This window comes from Oncorhynchus nerka, linkage group LG26 (genome assembly GCF_034236695.1).
Source record: "Oncorhynchus nerka isolate Pitt River linkage group LG26, Oner_Uvic_2.0, whole genome shotgun sequence".
In the NCBI taxonomy this organism is placed as follows: Eukaryota; Metazoa; Chordata; class Actinopteri; order Salmoniformes; family Salmonidae; genus Oncorhynchus; species Oncorhynchus nerka.
In genome coordinates, this window is record NC_088421.1 from 32,342,687 (window position 1) to 32,365,176 (window position 22,490).

Genomic DNA, 22,490 nt, shown 5'->3' on the forward strand with positions numbered 1-22,490 from the left:
CCACAGTATCTACAGTATATTGGCCTATTGTACTTCAAACAATGTTTATGCAGGTTGCTTAGAAAAAAAACATTTCTCTGGTTTTTAAACCAGAAGGTAATTATAGAAAATTATACAGCATTTCCACACTCAAAAGGTGTCTTTCGAAAATGTAACTTGCAATTCAAATGATTAAAAAATAAGTGTTTTGTCTCACATAATTTGTTGTCCTGGGTTTGGTGTCAGTCAATCCAGAAAATTGCAAGAACTTTGAAACACGAGCAATGGACATTGGACTGGTGGAAATCTGTCCTTTGGTCTGATGAGTCCAAATTGTAGATTTTTGGTTCTAACCGCTGTGTCTTTGTGAGACACAGAGTAGGTGAATGGATGACCTCCGCATGTGTGGTTCCCACCATGAAGCATTGAGGAGGAGGTGTGATGGTGCTCTGCTGGTGACACTGTCAGTGATTTATTTTAGAATTCAAGGAACACTTGACCAGCAAGTGTTCCTTGCGATACGCCATCCCATCTGGTTTGCGCTTACTGGAAATATCATTTGTTTTTCAACAGGACAATGACCCAACACACATCCAGGCTATGTAAGAAGGAGAGTGATGGAGTGCTGCATCAGATGACCTTTTTCTTAAAAGTTCATTTGTGGAATTTCTTTCCTTCATAATGTGTTTGAGCCAATCAATTGTGCTGTGACAAGGTAGGTGGGTGTGTGTGTGGGGAGGGGGGTATACAGAAGATAGCCCTATTACAGAAGATAGCCCCATTACAGAAGATAGCCCTACCAAGTCCATATTATGGCAAGAACAGCTCAAATAAGCAAAGAGAAACAACAGTCCATCATTACTTTCAGACATGGTCAGTCAATACGGAAAATGTCAAGAACTTTAAGGCACACTTAACCAGCATGCCTACCACAGCATTCTGCAGCGATACACCATCCGATCTGGTTTGGGCTTAGTGGGACTATCATTTGTTTTTCAACAGAACAATGACCCAACACACCTCCAGGCTGAGTAAGGGCTATTTTATCAAGAAGGAGAGTGATAGAGTGCTGCATCAGATGACCAGGACTCCACAATCACCCAACCTCAATCAAATTGAGATGGTTTGGGATGAGTCGGACTGCAGAGTGAAGGAAAAGTAGCCAACAAGTGCTCAGTATATGTGGGAACTCCTTTAAGTCTGTTATGTTTTTTTGGTTACTACATGATTCCATATGTGTTATTTCATAGTTTTGATGTCTTCAATATTATTCTACAATGTAGAAAATAGTCAAACTAAAGAAAAACCCTTGAATGAGTAGGTGTTCAAAATCGTTGGACCGGTAGTGTATGTGGGAACTCCTTCAAGACTGTTGGAAAAGCATTCCAGGTGTATCTGGTTGAGAGAATGCCAAGAGTGTGCAAAACTGTCATCAAGGCAAAGGGTGACTACTTTGAAGTATCTCAAATATAAAATATATTTTGATTTAACACTTTTTTTGTTAATACATGATTCCATATGTGTTATTTCATAGTTGTGATGTCTTCACTATTCTACAATGTAGAAAATATTAAAAATAAAGAAAAACCCTTGAACGAGTAGACATGTCCATACTTTTGACTGGTACTGTATATACACACACTGAGTATACCAAACATTAGGAACAGCCCCATTAGGGATGATAGCTTTCACCTGGATTCACCTGATCAGTTTATGAAATTGAAAGAGCATGTGTTCTTAATGTTTTGTATACTCAGTATATATACAGTATATCACAAAAGTGAGTACACCCCTCACATTTTTGTAAATATTTGAGTATATCTTTTCATGTGACAACACTGAAGAAATGACACTGCTACAATGTAAAGTAGTGAGTGTACAGCTTGTATAACAGTGTAAATTTGCTGTCCCCTCAACTCAACACACAGCCATTAATGTCTAAACTGCTGGCAACAAAAGTGAGTACACCCCTAAGTGAAAATGTCCAAATTGGGCCCAAAGTGTCAATATTTTGTGTGTCCACCATCATTTTCCAGCACTGCCTTAAGCCTCTTGGGCATGGAGTTCACCAGAGCTTCACAGGTTGCCACCGGAGTCCTCTTCCACTCCTCCATGACGACATCACGGAGCTGGTGGATGTTAGAGACCTTGCACTCCTCCACCTTCCGTTTGAGGATGCCCCACAGATGCGAAATAGGGTTTAGGTCTGGAGACATGCTTGGCCAGTCCATCACCTTTACCCTCAGCTTCTTTAGCAAGGCAGTGGTCGTCTTGGAGGTGTGTTTGGGGTCGTTAACATGTTGGAATACTGCCCTGCGGCCCAGTCTCCGGAGGGAGGGGATCATGCTCTGCTTCAGTATGTCACAGTACATGTTGGCATTCATGGTTCCCTCAATGAACTGTAGCTCCCCAGTGCCAACAGCACTCATGCAGCCCCAGACCATGACACTCCCACCACCATGCTTGACTGTAGGCAAGACACACTTGTCTTTGTACTCCTCACCTGGTTGCCGCCACACACGCTTGACACCATCTGAACCAAATAAGTTTATCTTGGTCTCATCAGACCACAGGACATGGTTCCAGTAATCCATGTCCTTAGTCTGCTTGTCTTCAGCAATCTGTTTGCGGGCTTTCTTGTGCATCATCTTTAGAAGAGGCTTCCTTCTGGGACGACAGCCATGCAGAGCAATTTGATGCAGTGTACGACGTATGGTCTGAGCACTGACAGGCTGACCCCCCACCCCTTCAACCTCTGCAGCAACGCTGGCAGCACTCATACATCTATTTCCCAAAGACAACTTCTGGATATGACGCTGAGCACGTGCACTCAACTTCTTTGGTCGACCATGGCGAGGCCTGTTCTGAGTGTAACCTGTCCAGTTAAACCGCTGTATGGTCTTGGCCACTGTGCTGCTGCTCAGTTTCAGGGTCTTGGCAATCTTCTTATAGCCCAGGCCATCTTTATGTAGAGCAACAATTATTTTTTTCAGATCCTCAGAGAGTTCTTTGCCATGAGGTGCCATGTTGAACTTCCAGTGACCAGTCAGAATGAGGGAGTGTGAGAGCGATGACACCAAATTTAACTTCTTCGAGATAGGGGGTGCTCTTTTAATTTTTGGATAAAAAACGTTCCCGTTTTAAACAAGATATTTTGTCACGAAAAGATGCTCGACTATGCATGTAATTGACAGCTTTGGAAAGAAAAAACTCTGACGTTTCCAAAACTGCAAAGATATTATCTGTGAGTGCCCCAGAACTAATGCTACAGGCGAAACCAAGATGAAGTTTCATACAGGAAATGCCCCAGATCCTGAAGGCGCTGTGTTCCAATGTCTCCTTATATGGCTGTGAATGCGCCAGGAATGAGCCTGCCCTTTCTGTCGTTTCTCCAAGGTGTCTGCAGCATTGTGACGTATTTGTAGGCATATCATTGGAAGATTGACCATAAGAGACTACATTTACCAGGTGTCCGCCCGGTGTCCTGTGTCGAAATTATTGCGTAATCTCTAGGTCCATGCGCGTTCCATTTCTTCAGGAGAGAAAGTCAACTGCCACGAAGGATTTATCATCGATAGATATGTGAAAAACACCTTGAGGATTGATTCTAAACATCGTTTGCCATGTTTCTGTCGATATTATGGAGTTAATTTGGAAAAAAGTTTGCATTTTAATGACTTCATTTTCTGGTTTTTTCTTACCCAAACGTGATGAAGAAAACGGAGCGATTTGTCAACACAAATAATATTTTTGTAAAAACTGAACATTTGCTATCTAACTGAGAGTCTCCTCATTGAAAACATCTGAAGTTCTTCAAAGGTAAATGATTTTATTTGAATGCTTTTCTGGTTTTTGTGAAAATGTTGCATGCTGAATGCCAGGCATAATCCTATGCTAGGCTATCAATACTGTTACACAAATGCTTGTTTAGCTATGGTTCAAAAGCATATTTTGAAAATCTGAGATGACAGTGTTGTTAACAAAAGGCTAAGCTTGAGAGCAAATAGATTTATTTCATTTCATTTGCAATTTTCATGAATAGTTAACGTTGCGTTATGCTAATGAGCTTGCGGATAGATTTACACAATCCTGGATACAGGTTTTTTTCGTAGCTAAACGTGACGCAGAAAACGGAGCGATTTGTCCTAAACAAATAATCTTCCAGGAAAAACTGAACATTTGCTATCTAACTGAGTCTCCTCATTGAAAACATCCGAAGTTCTTCAAAGGTAAATTATTTTATTTGAATGCTTTTCTGTTTTTTGTGAAAATGTTGCCTGCTGAATGCTAACGCTAAATGCTACGCTAGCTATCAATAGCTATCAATACTGTTACACAAATACTTGTTTTGCTATGGTTGAGAAGCATATTTTTGAAAATCTGAGATGACAGTGTTGTTAACAAAAGACTAAGCTTGAGAGCTAGCATATTGATTTCATTTCATTTGCGATTTTCATGAATAGTTAACGTTGTGTTATGCTAATGAGCTTGCAGATAGATTTACACAATCCTGGACACAGGTTTTTTTTGTAGCTAAACGTGACGCAGAAAACGGAGCGATTTGTCCTAAACAAATAATCTTTCAGGAAAAACTTAACATTTGCTATCTAACTGAGAGTCTCCTCATTGAAAACATCCAAAGTTCTTCAAAGGTAAATGATTTTATTTGAATGCTTTTCTGGTTTTTGTGAAAATGTTGCCTGCTGAATGCTAACGCTAAATGCTACGCTAAATGCTACACTAGCTATCAATACTGTTACACAAATGCTTGTTTTGCTATGGTTGAGAAGCATATTTTGAAAATCTGAGATGACAGTGTTGTTAACAAAAGGCTAAGCTTGAGAGCTAGCATATTGATTTCATTTCATTTGCGATTTTCATGAATAGTTAACATTGCGTTATGGTAATGGACTTGAGGCTGTAGTCACGATCCCGGATCCGGGATGGCTCGACGCAAGAAGTTAACACACCTGCTCCCCATTCACACCTGAGACCTTGTAACACTAACGAGTCACATGACAAAATGTGTCATTCTCCCAATACTTTTGGACCTTAAAAAGGTAATGGAGTGGGATTAGTGTGGTGTGTGAAGAATCCAATACTTTAACCTGTACATGGTACACATTTAAAAAAATGTTATCTTTATTTAACTAGGCAAGTCAATTAAGAACAAATTCTTATTTTCAATGACGGCCTAGGAACAGTGGGTTAACTGCCTTGTTCAGGGGCAAAACAACAGATTATTACCTTGTCAGCTCAAGGATTCGATCTTGCAACCTTTCGGTTACTTGTCCAATGCTCTAAGCACTAGACTACCTGCTGCCCCAACTCACATTATTGTGGGAGCACCTCCTCTAAGAGTATGAATTAGAATGTTTGAGAAGGTTTGAATCCTAAGAAACCTGCATACACGTTCTTTAAAGTAAAATAGACCAGCATAGCTACAGTAGTAGGTCAAAGCTGTGTGCTGGAAAACCTTGGTAGAGCATGGGTGGAGTAGGCATTGTGGTGCTGGAAAACCTTGGTAGAGCATGGGTGGAGTAGGTATTGTGGTGCTGGAAAACCTTGGTAGAGCATGGGTGGAGTAGGCATTGTGGTGCTGGAACACCTTGGTAGAGCATGGGTGGAGTAGGCATTGATGTGCTTGTGAATTTTCTTTATTTTTCGGCTTCAAACCAATGCCTACTTCTCACTTAAAACAGATTTTTTGTTTTTATATTTGTTGTTTTTTATATATACACACACACATACAGTGGGGAGAACAAGTATTTGATACACTGCCGATTTTGCAGGTTTTCCTACTTACAAAGCATGTAGAGGTTTGTACATTTTTATCATAGGTACACTTCAACTGTGAGAGACGGAATCTAAAACAAAAATCCAGAAAATCACATTGTATGATTTTTAAATAATTAATTTGCATTTTATTGCATGACATAAGTATTTGATACATCAGAAAAGCAGAACTTAATATTTGGTACAGAAACCTTTGTTTGCAATTACAGAGACCATACATTTCCTGTAGTTCTTGACCAGGTTTGCACACACTGCAGCAGGGATTTTGGCCCACTCCTCCAAACAGACCTTCTCCAGATCCTTCAGGTTTCGGGGCTGTCACTGGGCAATACGAACTTTCAGCTCCCTCCAAAGATGTTCTATTGGGTTCCGGTCTGGAGACTGGCTAGGCCACTCCAGGACCTTGAGATGTTTCTTACGGAGCCACTCCTTAGTTGCCCTGGCTGTGTGTTTTGGGTCGTTGTCATGCTGGAAGACCCAGCCACGACCCATCTTCAATGCTCTTACTGAGGGAAGGAGGTTGTTGGTCAAGATCTCGCGATACATGGCCCCATCAATCCTCCCCTCAATACGGTGCAGTCGTCCTGTCCGCTTTGCAGAAAAGCATCCCAAAGAATGATGTTTCCACCTCCATGCTTCACGGTTGGGATGGTGTTCTTGGGGTTGTACTCATCCTTCTTCTTCCTCCAAACATGCCGAGTGGAGTTTAGACCAAAAAGCTCTATTTGTGTCTCATCACGCCACATGACCTTCTCCCATTCCTCCTCTGTATCATCCAGATGGTCATTGGCAAACTTCAGAAGGGCCTGGACATGTGCTGGCTTGAGCAGGGGGACCTTGCGTGCTCTGCAGGATTTTAATCCATGACGGCGTAGTGTGTTACTAATGGTTTTCTTTGAGACTGTGGTCCCAGCTCTCTTCAGGTCATTGACCAGGTCCTGCCATGTAGTTCTGGGCTGATCCCTCACCTTCCTCATGATCATTGATGCCCCACGAGGTGAGATCTTGCATGGAGCCCCAGACCGAGGGTGATTGACCGTCATCTTGAACTTCCATTTTCGAATAATTGCGCCAACAGTTGTTGCCTTCTCACCAAGCTGCTTGCCTATTGTCCTGTAGCCCATCCCAGCCTTGTGCAGGTCTACAATTTTATCCCTGATGTTCTTACACAGCTCACTGGTCTTGGTCATTGTGGAGAGATTGGAGTCTGTTTGATTGAGTGTGTGGACAGGTGTCTTTTATACAGGTGACGAGTTCAAACAGGTGCAGTTAATACAGGTAATGAGTGGAGAACAGGAGGGCTTCTTAAAGAAAAACTAACAGGTCTGTGAGAGCCGGAATTCTTACTGGTTGGTAGGTGATCAAATACTTATGTCATGCAATAAAATGCAAATGAATTACTTAAAATTCATACAATGTGATTTTCTGGATTTTTGTTTTAGATTCAGTCTCTCACAGTTGAAGTGTACCTATAATAAAAATTACAGACCTCTACATGCTTTGTAAGTAGGAAAACCTGCAAAATCGTCAGTGTGTCAAATACTTGTTCTCCCCACTGTATATACACACGTATATATATATACACACAGTAGAAGTCAGAAGTTTACATACACCTTAGCCAAATACATTTAAACTCAGTTTTTCACAATTCCTGACATTTAATCCTAGTAAAAATTCCCTGTTTTAGGTCAGTTAGGGTCACCACTTTATTTTAAAAATGTGAAATGTCAGAATAATAGTAGAGAAAATGATTTATTTCAGCTTTTATTTCTTTCATCACGTTCCCAGTGGGTCAGAAGTTTACATACACTCAATTAGGATATGGTAGCATTGCCTTTAAATTGTTTAACTTGGGTAAAACGTTTTTGGGTAGCCTTCCACAAGCTTCCCACAATAAGTTGGGTGAATTTTGGCCCATTCCCCTTGACAGGGCTGGTGTAACTGAGTCAGGTTTGTAGGCCTCCTTGCTCGCACACGCTTTTTCAGTTCTGCCCACAAACTTTCTATGGGATTGAGGCCAGGGCTTTGTGATGGCCACTCCAATACCTTGACTTTGTTGTCCTTAAGCCATTTTGCCACAACTTTGGAAGTATGCTTGGGGTCATTGTCCATTTGGAAGACCCATTTGCGACCAAGCTTTAATTTCCTGACTGATGTCTTGAGATGTTGCTTCAATATATCCACAAAATTTTCCTTCCACTTGATGCCATCTATTTTGTGAAGTGCACCAGTCCCTCCTGCAGCAAAGCACCCCCACAACATGATGCTGCCACCCCGTGCTTCATGGTTGGGATGGTGTTCTTCGGCTTGCAAGCCGCCCCCTTTTTCCTTCAAACATAACGATGGTCATTATGGCCAAACAGTTCTATTTATGTTTCATCAGGCCAGACGACATTTCTCCAAAAAGTACGATCTTTGTCCCCATTTGCAGTTGCAAACCGTAGTCTGGCTTTTTTATGGCGGGTTTTGGAGCAGTGGCTTCTTCCTTGCTGAGCGGACTTTCACGTTATGTCGATATAGTACTAATTTTACTGTGGATATAGATACTTTTGTACCTGTTTCCTCCAGCATCTTCACAAGTTCCTTTGCTGTTGTTCTGGGATTGATTGATTGCACTTTTTGCACCAAAGTACGTTCATCTCTAGGAGACAGAATGTGTCTAGTTCCTGAGCGGTATGACGGCTGCGTGGTCCCATGGTGTTTATACTTGCGTACTATTGTTTGTACAGATGAACGTGGTAACTTCAGGCGTTTGGAAATTGCTATCAAGGATGAACCAGACTTATAGAGGTCTAGAATTTATTTTCTGAGGTCTTGGCTGATTTCTATTGATTTTCCCATGATGTCAAGCAAAGAGGCACTGAGTTTGAAGGTAGGCCTTGAAATACATCCACAGGTACACCTCCAATTGACTCAAAGGATGTCAATTAGCCTATCAGAAACTAAATCCATGACATAATTTTCTGGAATTTTCCAAGCTGTTTAAAGGCACAGTGTATGTCAACTTAGTGTATGTAAACGTCTGACCCACTGGAATTGTGATACAGTGAATTATAAGTGAAATAATCTGTCTGTTAAAAACTGTTGGAAAAATTACTTGTGTCATGCACAAAGTAGATAGACGTCCTAACCAACTTGCCAAAACTATAGTTCGTTAACAAGAAATTTGTGGAGTGGTTGAAAAACGAGTTTTAATGACTCCAACCTAAGTGTATGTAAACTTCTGACTTCAACTGTATATATATATATATATATATATATATATATATATATATATATATATATATATATATATATAAGTAATCACTAAGTCATGCAAGACAAGCAGCTTGCTGTCTTTGTCAAACATATCATAATCAACCATATAATGCTCTATACAGATGTGCATCTATACGACCCTACCTCCTCGTAGTCGTTTTCGGGTGACAGGAAGTCGTCTACAATGGCGACCCTCTGACCCAGCTGTTCGCTCAGTGCGTCCAGGAACCGGTCTGTATCAGAGGAGCGCGGCGGATGAGAGAAAGTGTAGCGCCTCTTATTGAGACGGGCGTGGGAGGGTGGGCTGGCAGGGTAGTCGGGGGGCGAGGGAGGGGGGCTGTCTAGGCTGATGTAGGGGTTGGACTCGGCACTGGTCTGGGAGGTGAGACCTGGGGGGTAGAACTGGACCGGGGCAGGGGGGCTAGGGAGGGGCTCCTGCCAGGCGGAGGGAGGTGGTGGGGGGCCCTTACGGCTACCTGTGGAGAGGAACAATGACATCACTGCTCCTGTAGAGAAGAACGTCTACCATTACATTGATCTAACTATTCTATTGACCAAGGGTTGTAGATCACGCTAATTCACAATACATGGTCTATTCATTTCTGCTGTTCTAACTATTTGTTTGGATGTTTTTATACCCAGTAGCTACCTGTGTTAGCTACCTCCACTGACTAACAGAGAGATAGGTGGACTCAACTCAAACTAGAAGACTACATGTGTCAGGCAAGCTGCAATTCACATTTCAACCTGTTTGTAATGATGTTATTTTAACCAGATTTCAACCTGTTTGTATTGACGTTATTTTAACCAGATTTCAACCTGTTTGTAGTGACGTTATTTTAACCAGATTTCAACCTGTTTGTAGTGACGTTATTTTAACCAGATTTCAACCTGTTTGTAGTGACGTTATTTTAACCAGATTTCAACCTGTTTGTAGTGACGTTATTTTAACCAGATTTCAACCTGTTTGCAATAATGTAATATTTGTTTTACCCCTTTTTCTCCCCAAATTACTGGTATCCAATTGGTAGTTACAGTCTTGTCTCATCGCTGCAACTCCCATACGGACTCGGGAGAGGCGAAGGTCGAGAGCCGTGCATCCTCCGAAACACAACCCAACCAAGCCGCACTGCTTCTTGACACAATGCCCACTTAACCCGGAAGCCAGTCGCACCAATGTGTCAGAGGTACAACTGGCGACCGTGTCAGCGTGCACTGCGCCGGCCCGCCACAGAAGTCGCTGGTGCGCGATGGTGACAAGGACTTCCCCTAACCCGGACGACGCTGGGCCAATTGTGCCGCGCCCCACGGGTCTCCTGATCGCGGGCAGCTTCGACAGAGCCTGGACTCGAACCCAGAATCTCTAGTTGCACAGCCTTAGACCACTGCGCCACTCGAGAGGCCCTAATGACGTAATTTTAACCAAATTTTCCTGGATGCGTCATTATTAACAACACTTCAAGTAAAGTGTTACCGGTTGGAGTAGATACCTGTGTTAGCGTGCATGGACGGAGAGCCTGCGTGTTCGAGGACCTCCAGCTCTACCAGACTGTCCGCCGGAGGAGGAGCGCGAGCCTTCAGAGACTTGGACCTCTTCCCTGAGTACACGTTCTCCAGCTCAGCATACACCGCAGACAGCTATACAGAGAGAAGATATGCCCTTTCATAACGACTCAGATAGACGAGATAAAAGCCAGAAGATAAGAGGAAGGAGGAAACAACCTAGATCAGTGGTCACTAGTCCTAGTTCCCAAGAGCCAATGAGTGTACAGGCTTTTGTTTCAGCCTGACAGTGACACACCTGCTTGAATTAATGAGCCACTCACTGGGTTCTTGAGTAATTGAAGCCAGTGTGTTTTATAGTGCTGGACCAGAGGAAAAAGATGCAGACCTGGACTAGTGAGCACTGTTTTAGTCATCCTTATTCTAATATATCCCATTTAGCAGACGCTTTTGTCCAAAGCGACTTACAAGTCGGCTGGGGCCACTACTTTTACATATGGGTGGCCCCAGCGGGAATCGAACCCACGACGCTTGGCGTTGCAAGCGCCATGCTCTACCGACTGAGCCACACAGGACCACTTCTCTCAGTCTCACTTGGGTACCCACGTTGGTGAGGTTGTTGGGGGTCTCTGGGAGGGACGTCCCGTCTCCTGACTGTCTCTCTCCTGGAGCCAGCCTCATCCCCATCTCTACTGGATCAGTACGGATCCCTACAGGAAACATGCTGCATTAGGTTTCAGGCATTCCAAAAAAAGATGTCTTTCTCCATACCCATTCACTTGACTGGGTAGGTTTAAGCAAAAGCTCCACCTAGTGTCAGAAATATATATTTCATGCTACTTCTGACAATACTGATGATGATGGTGATAATAATGACGATGATGATGACGATGATATTGCCACTGATAGTAATGATGGTGCTACTTCTATTGGTGACGAAGATGATGATGAAGGACAAAGACAAACGCAAGTACCCATCCCCAGGTGAGTGCCGATGATGAGGTCGTCAGAGCTCCGCCCACGCATGCTGGCCCTGTAGGCGGTTCCTGTCACTCTCATGGAGCTGCTACGGCGATGGGGCTCGGGGGCGGGCTCTGGCTCAGGTGGGGGGGCTGGCGCTAGAATACACACAGCGTGTGTATGTCAGTGTACACACACACGCAGACACACTGGCACAATCACAAATTTACGTTGTCTTTCACATCTACACATACACCCACCAAAATCACAAATGTACACGTAGATATCACATTTACTCACATAAGCACACACACAACCACACTTCCCACAACCCACCTGCAGCCTTGTAACCGAGGAAACGTGAAATCTTGCTCTGGCAGTGCTCCTGCTCTTCATAGGTCAGAAGCTGGTAGACAAACCGCCAGATCACCTGCTTGGCTGGCGTGTCCAACACCGGGAACACGTCCACAATCAGAGTGTCAACATTCCTGTCGCCACGTAGGAAGGTGCAGGGTTAGGGTATTCTGGCTGTCTAATAATTGGTCATGCTAATACAGTGGTCTTACAGAACATTGCATAAAGAGAAAATGATGGTAACTTACTCTAGACAGCGTAATTATAGGGCTGAAGTTTCTGTACCATGTTCTCTCAAACCAGTAGGTTATCTCTTCTTTCACTCTCAATCTCTCTTTCAATCTCTCAACATATTTAGTTTATTTCTCTGATTTCTCTCACTTTCTCACACTCTACCTCCCTTCCTATCCTTCCCTCTCCCTCTATCTCCCTTCCTATCCTTCCCTCCCTCCCCCCACCTCCCTCCTATCCTTCCCACCCCCTCTACCTCCCTTCCTCTTCTTCCCTCCCTCCCCCTCTATCTCCCTTCCTATCCTTCCCTCACTCCCCCTCTTCCTCACTTCCTATCCTTCCCACCCTCCCCCTCTACCTCCCTTCCCTCACTCCCCTCTACCTAACCTCTACATAACTCCCTTCCTATCCTTCCTTCCCTCCCTCCCCCACCTCCCTTCCTATCCTCCCCACCCTCCCCCTCTACCTCCCTTCCTCTTCTTCCCTCCCTCCCCCACCTCCCTTCCTATCCTTCCCACCCTCCCCCTCTACCTCCCTTCCTCTTCTTCCCTCCCTCCCCCTCTATCTCCCTTCCTATCCTTCCCTCACTCCCCCTCTACCTCCCTTCCTATCATTCCCTCCCTCCCCCTCTACCTCCCTCCCTCCCTTCCTATCCTTCCCTCCCCCCCTCCCCCTCTCCCTCCCTTACTATCCTTCCCTCACTCCCCCTCTACCTCCCTCCCTACCTATCTATCCCTCCCTCCCCCTCTACCTCCCTACCTATCCTTCCCTCCCTCCCCCTCTACCTCCCTTCCCTCTCTCCCCCTCCCCCTCTACCTCCCTTCCTATCCTTCCCACCCTCCCCCTCTACCTCCCTTCCTATCCTTCCCTCACTCCACCTCTACCTCCCTTCCTATCCTTCCCTCCCTCCCCCTCTACCTCCCTTCCCTCTCCCCCTCCCCTCTACCTCCCTTCCTATCCTTCCCACCCTCCCCCTCTACCTCCCTTCCTATCCTTCCCTCACTCCACCTCTACCTCCCTTCCTATCCTTCCCTCCCTCCCCCTCTACCTCCCTTCCTATCCTTCCCACTCTCCCCCTCTACCTCCCTTCCCTCCCTCCCCCTCTACCTCCCTTCCTATCCTTCCCACCCTCCCCTCTACCTCCCTTCCCTCCCTCCCCTCTACCTCCCTTCCTATCCTTCCCACCCTCCCCCTCTACCTCCCTTCCTATCCTTCCCTCACTCCCCCTCTACCCCCCCCTCTACCTCCCTTCCTATCCTTCCCTCCCTCCCCCTCTACCTCCTGTCCTATCCTTCCTTCCCTCCCTCCCTCCCCCTCTACCTCCCTCCCCCTCTACCTCCCTTCCTATCCTTCCCTCCCTCCGCCTCTACCTCCTGTCCTATCCTTCCTTCCCTCCCTCCCTCCCTCCCCTCCCTCCCCCTCTACCTCCCTCCCTTCCTATCCTTCCCTCCCTCCCCCTCTACCTCCCTTCCTATCCTTCCCACCCTCCCCCTCTACCTCCCTTCCCTCCCTCCCCTCTACCTCCCTTCCTATCCTTCCCACCCTCCCCCTCTACCTCCCTTCCTATCCTTCCCTCACTCCCCCTCTACCTCCCTTCCCCCCCTCTACCTCCCTTCCTATCCTTCCCTCCCTCCCCTCTACCTCCTGTCCTATCCTTCCTTCCCTCCCTCCCTCCCCCTCTACCTCCCTACCCTCCCTCCCCCTCTACCTCCCTTCCTATCCTTCCCTCCCTCCCCCTCTACCTCATTTCCTATCCTTCCCTTCCTACCTCCCTTCCTATCCTTCCCTCTCTCCCCCTCTACCTCCCTTCCTATCCGTCCCTCCCTCCCCCTCTACCTCCCTTCCTATCCCTCCCTCCCCCTCACCTTCCTTCCCTCCCTCCCCCTCTACCTCCCTACCTATCCTTCCTTCCCTCCCTCCCCCTCTACCTCCCTTCCTATCCTTCCCTCCCTCCCCCTCTACCTCCCTTCCTATCCTTCCCTCCCTCCCCCTCTACCTCCCTTCCTATCCTTCCCTCCCTTCCCCTCACCTATGCTGGAAGAAGCTCTCCAGGGCCTTGCAGATGGTGTATCTCTCCTGGATGGTGAGCAGGTGCTCCAGCTGCTGCCCGAAGGTGCGCCCCTGGACCCTGATAGAGGGAGGCAGGATCTCAGCCACCCACTGCAGGGAGTTGAGCACTGGGGAGCGGGGCACGCCTCCACCCGGGGACGCCCTACCTGGCCCTCCTGGCTGCTCTGGCTCAGGTAGCGTGAAGGTGGGGGGTCCTTCCTCCACGACCAGGGTGGGCATGGCGCCGCTGCCCTGTAGCATGGAGACGACCTTCTCATGGGAACAACTCCTTCAGACACATATAGAGATACAGAGATAGTGTCATTAAACTACAGACTCTCGACCATGATCACTACTACGCTCTTAGAAAAGAAGATGCTATCTAGCACCTAAAATGGTTCTTCGGTTGTCCCCATAGGAGAACCCTTTGAAGAACCTGTTTTGGTTCCAGGTAGAACCCTTTTGAGTTCCATGTAGAACCCTTTAAACAGAGGGTTCTATAATGAACCCAAAAGAGTTCTACATAGAACCAAAAAGGGTTCTGCCTGGAACCAAAAAGGGGATTCTCCTATGGGGACAGCCAAATAACCTTTTTGGAACCATTTTTTCTAAGAGTGTACTATACATCCCTATACAGTAGCATGGACACCACATTCTAATGGAAACAAAACCTTATATTGAAGTCTCTATACAACAGTATCTAAGGCTCTGGTCCCTACCACAAACTACCACTGCAGAGGAAACTACTCTGCTGTGTATCCACACTCTAAGTTATTAACAAATGAATTCAATACAACACAGCTGTCAGGTAATGTTTGTCCATTCATCTATTAAAGGACCACACTACAACAGTGTGAGATATGAACACTGGTTTCAAAATCCAAATCCACACAGCATGCAGTTAGCTACATTAGGTCAAAAAAGAGCACTAGCCTGAATTAAATACAACAAGTGGAGGTTGGCTTGACAACATACAAACAAACGTAAATGAACCAGTAAATAATTTGTTTCTATATAAAACGATTAAGCCTAATTTAGAATGCTGTCTAACCGCATGTCAAGTCCATTGAGGAACAGGATGCGGTCTCCAGGTTTGAGCCCCGCCTTATCTGCTGGACTCCCTGGAGAGAGAGAGAGGGAGAGAGGGAGAGAGAGAGAGAGAGAGAGAGAGGGAGAGGGGGAAGAGAGAGAGAGAGAGGGAGAGAGAGAGAGGGAGAGAGAGAGAGAGAGAGAGAGAGAGAGAGAGAGAGAGAGAGAGAGAGAGAGAGAGAGAGAGAGAGAGAGAGAGAGAGACACACAACATAGGCTACAGAGTCTGTGGTCTGTGCTCACAGATGGACCTCCAGAAAGCCAGTGAACCCTGTGGCAACACAATGTCTACACAGCAACATGACATTTTTTTCTTTACCTTTACTTAACTAGGCAAGTCAGTTAAGAACAAATTCTTATTTTCAATGATGGCCTAGAAACAGTGGGTTAACTGCCTGTTCAGGGGCAGAACGACAGATTTGTACCTTGTACCTTTCGGTTACTAACGCTCTAACCACTAAGCTACACACACTGCTCTAAGCAACCTACCTGGGATGACTGAGTCGATCCAGACAGGTGCATGGCCCCTGAGGGTGAATCCAAAACTTAGGTTCCCTTTGCAGACTCTCACCGTCCTGCAGTACAGATAGAAACACAACACACATGAATTGATATGGCCTTGGTAAGATGTCTCACTCACCCTAACCCTTGGTAAGATGTCTCACTCACCCTAACCCTTGGTAAGATGTCTCACTCACCCTAACCCTTGGTAAGATGTCTCACTCACCCTAACCCTTGGTAAAGTGGTTCACTAACCCTAACCCTTGGTAAGATGTCTCACTCACCCTAACCCTTGGTAAGATGTCTCACTCACCCTAACCCTTGGTAAAGTGGTTCACTAACCCTAACCCTTGGTAAGATGTCTCACTCACCCTAACCCTTGGTAAGATGTCTCACTCACCCTAACCCTTGGTAAGATGTCTCACTCACCCTAACCCTTGGTAAGATGTCTCACTCACCCTAACCCTTGGTAAGATGTCTCACTCACCCTAACCCTTGGTAAGATGTCTCACTCACCCTAACCCTTGGTAAGATGTCTCACTCACCCTAACCCTTGGTAAAGTGGTTCACTAACCCTAACCCTTGGTAAGATGTCTCACTCACCCTAACCCTTGGTAAGATGTCTCACTCACCCTAACCCTTGGTAAAGTGGTTCACTAACCCTAACCCTTGGTAAGATGTCTCACTCACCCTAACCCTTGGTAAGATGTCTCACTCACCCTAACCCTTGGTAAGATGTCTCACTCACCCTAACCCTTGGTAAAGTGGTTCCCTAACCCTAACAAACTAACCCTAACCTAACCCTTGGTAAAGTGGTTCACTAACCCTAACCCTTGGTAAGATGTCTCACTCACCCTAACCCTTGGTAAAGTGGTTCAGTAACCCGAACCCTTGGTAAGATGTCTCACTCACCCTAACCCTTGGTAAGATGTCTTACTCACCCTAACCCTTGGCAAGATGTCTCACTCACCCTAACCCTTGGTAAGATGTCTCACTCACCCTAACCCTTGGTAAGATGTCTCACTCACCCTAACCCTTGGTAAGATGTCTCACTCACCCTAACCCTTGGTAAAGTGGTTCCCTAACCCTAACAAACTAACCCTAACCTAACCCTTGGTAAAGTGGTTCACTAACCCTAACCCTTGGTAAGATGTCTCACTCACCCTAACCCTTGGTAAAGTGGTTCAGTAACCCGAACCCTTGGTAAGATGTCTCACTCACCCTAACCCTTGGTAAGATGTCTTACTCACCCTAACCCTTGGCAAGATGTCTCACTCACCCTAACCCTTGGTAAAGTGGTTCACTAACCCTAACCCTTGGTAAAGTGGTTCACTAACCCTAACCCTTGGTAAAGTGGTTCCCTAACCCTTGGTAAAGTGGTTCACTCACCCTAACCCTTGGTAAGATGTCTCACTCACCCTAACCCTTGGTAAGATGTCTCACTCACCCTAACCCTTGGTAAAGTGGTTCACTAACCCTAACTCTTGGTAAAGTGGTTCACTAACCCTAGCCCTTGATAAGGTGGTTCACTAACCCTAACCCTTGGTAAAGTGGTTCACTAACCCTAACCCTTGGTAAAGTGGTTCACTAACCCTAACCCTTGGTAAAGAGGGTTCACTAACCCTAACCATTGATAAGGTGGTTCACTAACCCTAACCCTTGGTAAAGTGGTTCACTAACCCTAACCCTTGGTAAAGTGGTTCACTAACCCTTGGTAAAGTGGTTCACTAACCCTAACCCTTGGTAAAGTGGTTCACTAACCCTAACCCTTGGAAAAAGTGGTTCACTAACCCTTGTTAAAGTGGTTCACTAACCCTTGGTAAAGTGGTTCACTAACCCTTGGTAAAGTGTCTCACGCTTTAGGGAACAGACTGGTGAAATGACATGGAACAGAACATGTGAAAGTGATTGAAAAAGGACAGCTGTAGCCATGTGTCATTGTGTCCCCCAACCTGCACCCCCACCCTGCCTCAAAATATGGCTTGTTACCATAGAAACTCCTCTGGGTAATACTTGGGATTAGTATATCATCTAAAAATGAGGTTGAATTGTCTCATTTAAAACCTATTAGAGTTGATGGAGGGTCTGCAGTAAACACTCTCCATTTCAGGTGTAAACAAATAAAAACATGCAGTTGGAAAGTAATAATGAGGTTACAACTACTCTACCTGCTGTACTGAAATAGATATATCACTTCAGTGATTGGATTCATATAAAAGGAACATTTTCAGAGATTGTGTCCCAAATTGCAGCCTATTCCCTATTTATTGCACTACTTTTGACCAGTGTCCATATGGCTATAGTCAAAAGTAGTCCACTACATAGGGAATAGGGTACCATTTGGTACACATTCAGAGTCTTGTACACTAGTTACTTTATATCCACAGTCAGAGTGAACAGCCCACCCTGCATTCACTTAAACATAGACCCTCCATCCCCGAGGGATAATGTTGCTTCATTACTTGTTTGGCTAAGTTTGGCCCACTGAAAAAGATGGGCATTCCGTGGAATTATTTGGATGATTTATTTATTTAGTCTGTTTGTTTCTCTCTCTAAGTATTTATAGTCTACCCTAGAGCATTAATATTCAGTGTTGTACTGTTAGAGCAGGAAGCCAGCATCAAGGCACTTTCTATTCTTAAAAGAGTGACACTACCTCGAACTTTCAGGTATTCACCCTTACGGGAAACAGCACATCAATTTCACATGAACACGTGAAGTGTTCCAAAAACACGTTTTCATGTGATGACATGTGAGAACAAGTAAGGTAACATGTGATAACACAAATCTACTCGTGAAATAATGTGGTTTTTTTCTGTAAGGGCAGGTACAGTCAAAACAAGGCTTCAAATAGACAGTGATGTGTCTAATTGAACACACTCCTACACACATGCCATGCTAGTATAGAAATCCCTGTCAAAAGTGATACATTTAGCTGTAAATGTTAGCTAATTAAGTAACTGACTGGACTGGAGAGGAGAATTATCTGAAGCAGGGCTGTTTCATTAATGGCTAGAAATGACATGCCTTGAGAATAACATTTATGTGATGTATTTCTTCAAACACATTGAATCAATATACAGTACCAGTACATAGGCTGCAACATTATAACACAGAGACTCTGTCTGGGTCATTTCTCCAGATGACTAACTGATTCCTTCTATAATACCTGATCCAACATATCAATCATCAGCCAGCGAGGGCTTATCATTATAGTCAACTAAGACTCTGTACTATCATTGGCTAAGGCGGTCAACTAAAACTCTGTACTATCATTGGCCGACTGGCCAATTAGAGCCTAATTCACACTATAGGCCAACACCAAGCCAAGGCGAGCTGTTACTGCGCTGGCCTGGTTACGCATCCACCATCGTTTCTGGAACCATGCAATATGGTTCGGTACGGATCTGAAGTGTGAATCAGGATAAAGACTCTTACCTGCGAAGGGCTGCAGCGTTGCCAGCGTGCCCTGCGGTGAGTGAGGTGGTCTTCCTGAGGCCACGGATGGGGGGCATCACGCCCTCCTCGGCATGCGTTCGGGGGACAGAGCTGGCCCGGGTGGACACCAGCAGGCGCTCCGGGTGGTCCTCGCTGCGGCTTCGGCGCAGGTGGTTGCGGCTGGGGTCGCTGAAGCTCCGCCCTTTGAGCCGGCCCATCAGGCTCTGGGACACAACGTCATCGAAGCGCTCCCGGTGCTTTTTGGGGATGAAGATTCTGGCAAACATAAATAATAACTTGAAACACTATTCTGTTACTGGCAATGGTCAGACCCACAGTCAGAGACAGCGAGGCTGCTAGAGACTTAGAAGAACCAGCACTGTTTCAGAGGAGAGAGAGAGACAGCAAAGGAGAGAGAGAGAGAGAGAGAGAGAGAGAGAGAAGAGCGAAGGAGAGAGAGAGAGAAGGAGAGAGAGAGTGAATGAGAGAGAGAGAGAGAAGGAGAGAGAGAGAGAGAGAAGAGTGAAGGAGAGAGAGAGTGAAGGAGAGAGAGAGAGAGAGAGAGAGAGAGGGAGAGAGAGAGAGAGAGAGAGAGAGAGAGAGAAGAGCGAAGGAGAGAGAGAGTGAAGGAGAGAGAGAGAGAAGGAGAGAGAGAGAGAGAGAGAGAGAGAGAGAAGAGCGAAGGAGAGAGAGAGAGAGAGAGAAGGAGAGAGAGAGAGCGAAGGAGATAGAGAGTGAAGGAGAGAGAGAGAGAGAAGGAGTGGTTCTTCCTTTTCTTTGGAATCCTGTTAGCTGTCAGTGGCTCCTCCCCCTAGGGTCCAGTCCACTCTAAAGCTAGATATTTGGGGCACCACAGGCTAACAACCAGGCACCCTGTGGTGGTTCAGTAGGTGCTCCTTGGAGAACACAACAGACTATAACAGGGTGGTGAACACAGACTCAATCCTCCAGAAGCTAGTAAACACCATCCAGTACAGCAAGCCTTGATAGAACACAGAGAGCATCCAGGTTGAGAAAAGACGGCTCAGTCGATGGTGAAAAGCTTATAAATCCCATATAATGTTCTTTACAAACTATTTAGTCCAATCAGCATAAAGGAGAAACAGTTAGACAATCAGATGAGGTGAGTTCTGTACGCAGCTTGGTATCCACATAACTGATGTGAAATCATCATCAGCAGCAACTCTCTATCCATAGAATCCCCTGGGAGAGAGTTGAGCGAGGTGAGACAGCAGATAGGGGAAGAGAGGAGGTAGGTCAACAGTAGCTCTACTGAGTGATTGTCTGTTGGTGGAGATGAGGATAGTGTAGACGCTTCCCTCAGTCTCTCTCACTAGCAGCTCCAGGTGTGAACGCCCTGAAGAAGTGACAGCAGCACACAGCTACTGTACGGGAATGAGAGCAGACACAATCCCTCTGTATACCATCTCTAGAGAGAAAACTCCCCCTCTCTCTTCTCTATATTGCTATTTCCCACTCCATCCCTGCTCTCTTTCTTGCTCACACACACACACACACACTCTCTCTCTGTCTGTCTGTCTGTCTGTCTGTCTGTCTGTCTGTCTGTCTGTCTGTCTGTCTGTCTGTCTGTCTGTCTGTCTGTCTGTCTGTCTGTCTGTCTGTCTGTCTGTCTGTCTGTCTGTCTGTCTGTCTGTCTGTCTGTCTGTCTGTCTGTCTGTCTGTCTCTCTCCCCCTCTCTCTCCCCCCGTCCGTCCGTCTCTCTCTCTCTCTCTCTCTCTCTCTCTCTCTCTCTCTCTCTCTCTCTCTCTCTCTCTCCTCTCTGTCTGTCTGTCTGTCTGTCTGTCTGTCTGTCTGTCTGTCTGTCTGTCTGTCTGTCTGTCTGTCTGTCTGTCTGTCTGTCTGTCTGTCTGTCTGTCTGTCTGTCTGTCTGTCTCTCTCCCCTCTCTCTCCCCCCGTCCGTCCGTCCGTCTCTCTCTCCCTTCTCTCTCTCTCTCTCTCTCGTAAGTATTGAATTGTTTCCATCAAATTGAGCTACAATACATTCGCAGAGGAAAAACTACACAGCTGTCAAACTTCAAACACAACTGTATAAAGTTCCCTCTATAGCACAGATCCCACTGTTGAGAATAGAGTGATTCAACCAAGCAGAGGAAAGATTTGTCTGTTTCCAAGTTACATTACAGTTTACATAATATGTCAATTATACAGTAGATGGTCTTCAAACACAGTAATGAAGACACAAAGATGCAGTACGACCAGTCCTTGTAAACCTATAGTGAGTTTGTTTGTAGTCCACTGTTGTCCACTACTGTTGTAGTCCAAACATTGCCAATGTGGGTGTAAATAAAGCAATAAATATCATATAAAGGATATATAAATATATAAATATATATAATATAAATATAAAGGAATAAAGCACAGGAGCAGCATACACTATCTTTTTGGCACTGGAATAGACATTTTGGGATATGCCTTGACCACCTACACACTATCCTTAAATAATCAGCTGCCATAGTGGTTAGAATGTCGGGCCAGTAACCGAAAGGTTGCTGGATCGAATCCCTGACAAGGTAAAAAAAATCTGCCATTCTGCCCCTGAGAAAGGCAGTTAATCCACTGTTCCCCGGGCACTGAAGATGTGGATTGTCGCAGCCCCCCGCAACTTTCTGATTCAGAGGGGTTGGGTTAAATGCGGAAGACATATTTCAGTTGAATGCATTCAGTTGTACAAGTGACTAGGTATCCCCAGTTCCCATGTATTTAGAATAGCTTGTATTCAGTTTTCTTGATTGCTGAGACAATAGGGTTGACACCCTCTGATATGCATTAGAGCAGGTAAATTATAGAAGGAGAAATTGGCACCTAGTGTATCACACCATTATACTAGTGGATTAAAATAGTCAGATAGACAATACAGACACTATAATTACATGCTTCTCAGCCAGCCAGCAGTCATCCATCCAGACAGACAGCCAGGTAGTCCTGACCCCGCCACCTTGCCTCCTACGCACACCCTGCCATGCAGCCACCAGCCAACACTCCCTCTTGACCTCTCCACATTGTTGTTTGTGTGTGTGTGTGTGTGTGTGTGTGTGTGTGTGTGTGTGTGTGTGTGTGTGTGTGTGTGTGTGTGTGTGTGTGTGTGTGTGTGTGTGTGTGTGTGTGTGTGTGTGTGTGTGTGTGTGTGTGTGTGTGTGTGTGTGTGTGTCAAATCAAATCAAATGTATTTATATAGCCCTTCGTACATCATCTGATATCTCAAAGTGCTGTACAGAAACCCAGCCTAAAACCTCAAACAGCAAGCAATGCAAGTGTAGAAGCACGTTGGCTCGGAAAAACTCCCTAGAAAGGCCAAAACCTAGGAAGAAACG

The 22,490-nt window shown here is 45.6% G+C and overlaps 1 protein-coding gene and 1 non-coding gene across 2 annotated transcripts in view; both read right to left on the minus strand.

The window, feature by feature from the left end:
• grid2ipa (glutamate receptor, ionotropic, delta 2 (Grid2) interacting protein, a) overlaps nt 1-22,490 on the minus strand; it is a 61,968-nt gene that overhangs the window by 9,618 nt on the left and 29,860 nt on the right. The window contains 9 exon segments of the mRNA XM_065010444.1: nt 9,178-9,509; nt 10,524-10,671; nt 11,143-11,246; nt 11,511-11,654; nt 11,833-11,984; nt 14,111-14,419; nt 15,182-15,251; nt 15,709-15,794; nt 19,159-19,434. Of these exon segments, the coding sequence (XP_064866516.1) occupies nt 9,178-9,509; nt 10,524-10,671; nt 11,143-11,246; nt 11,511-11,654; nt 11,833-11,984; nt 14,111-14,419; nt 15,182-15,251; nt 15,709-15,794; nt 19,159-19,434 (1,621 nt within the window).
• Nucleotides 11,038-11,113, minus strand: trnaa-ugc (transfer RNA alanine (anticodon UGC)). The gene has a single exon. It is a non-coding gene; the product is annotated as a tRNA-Ala (tRNA).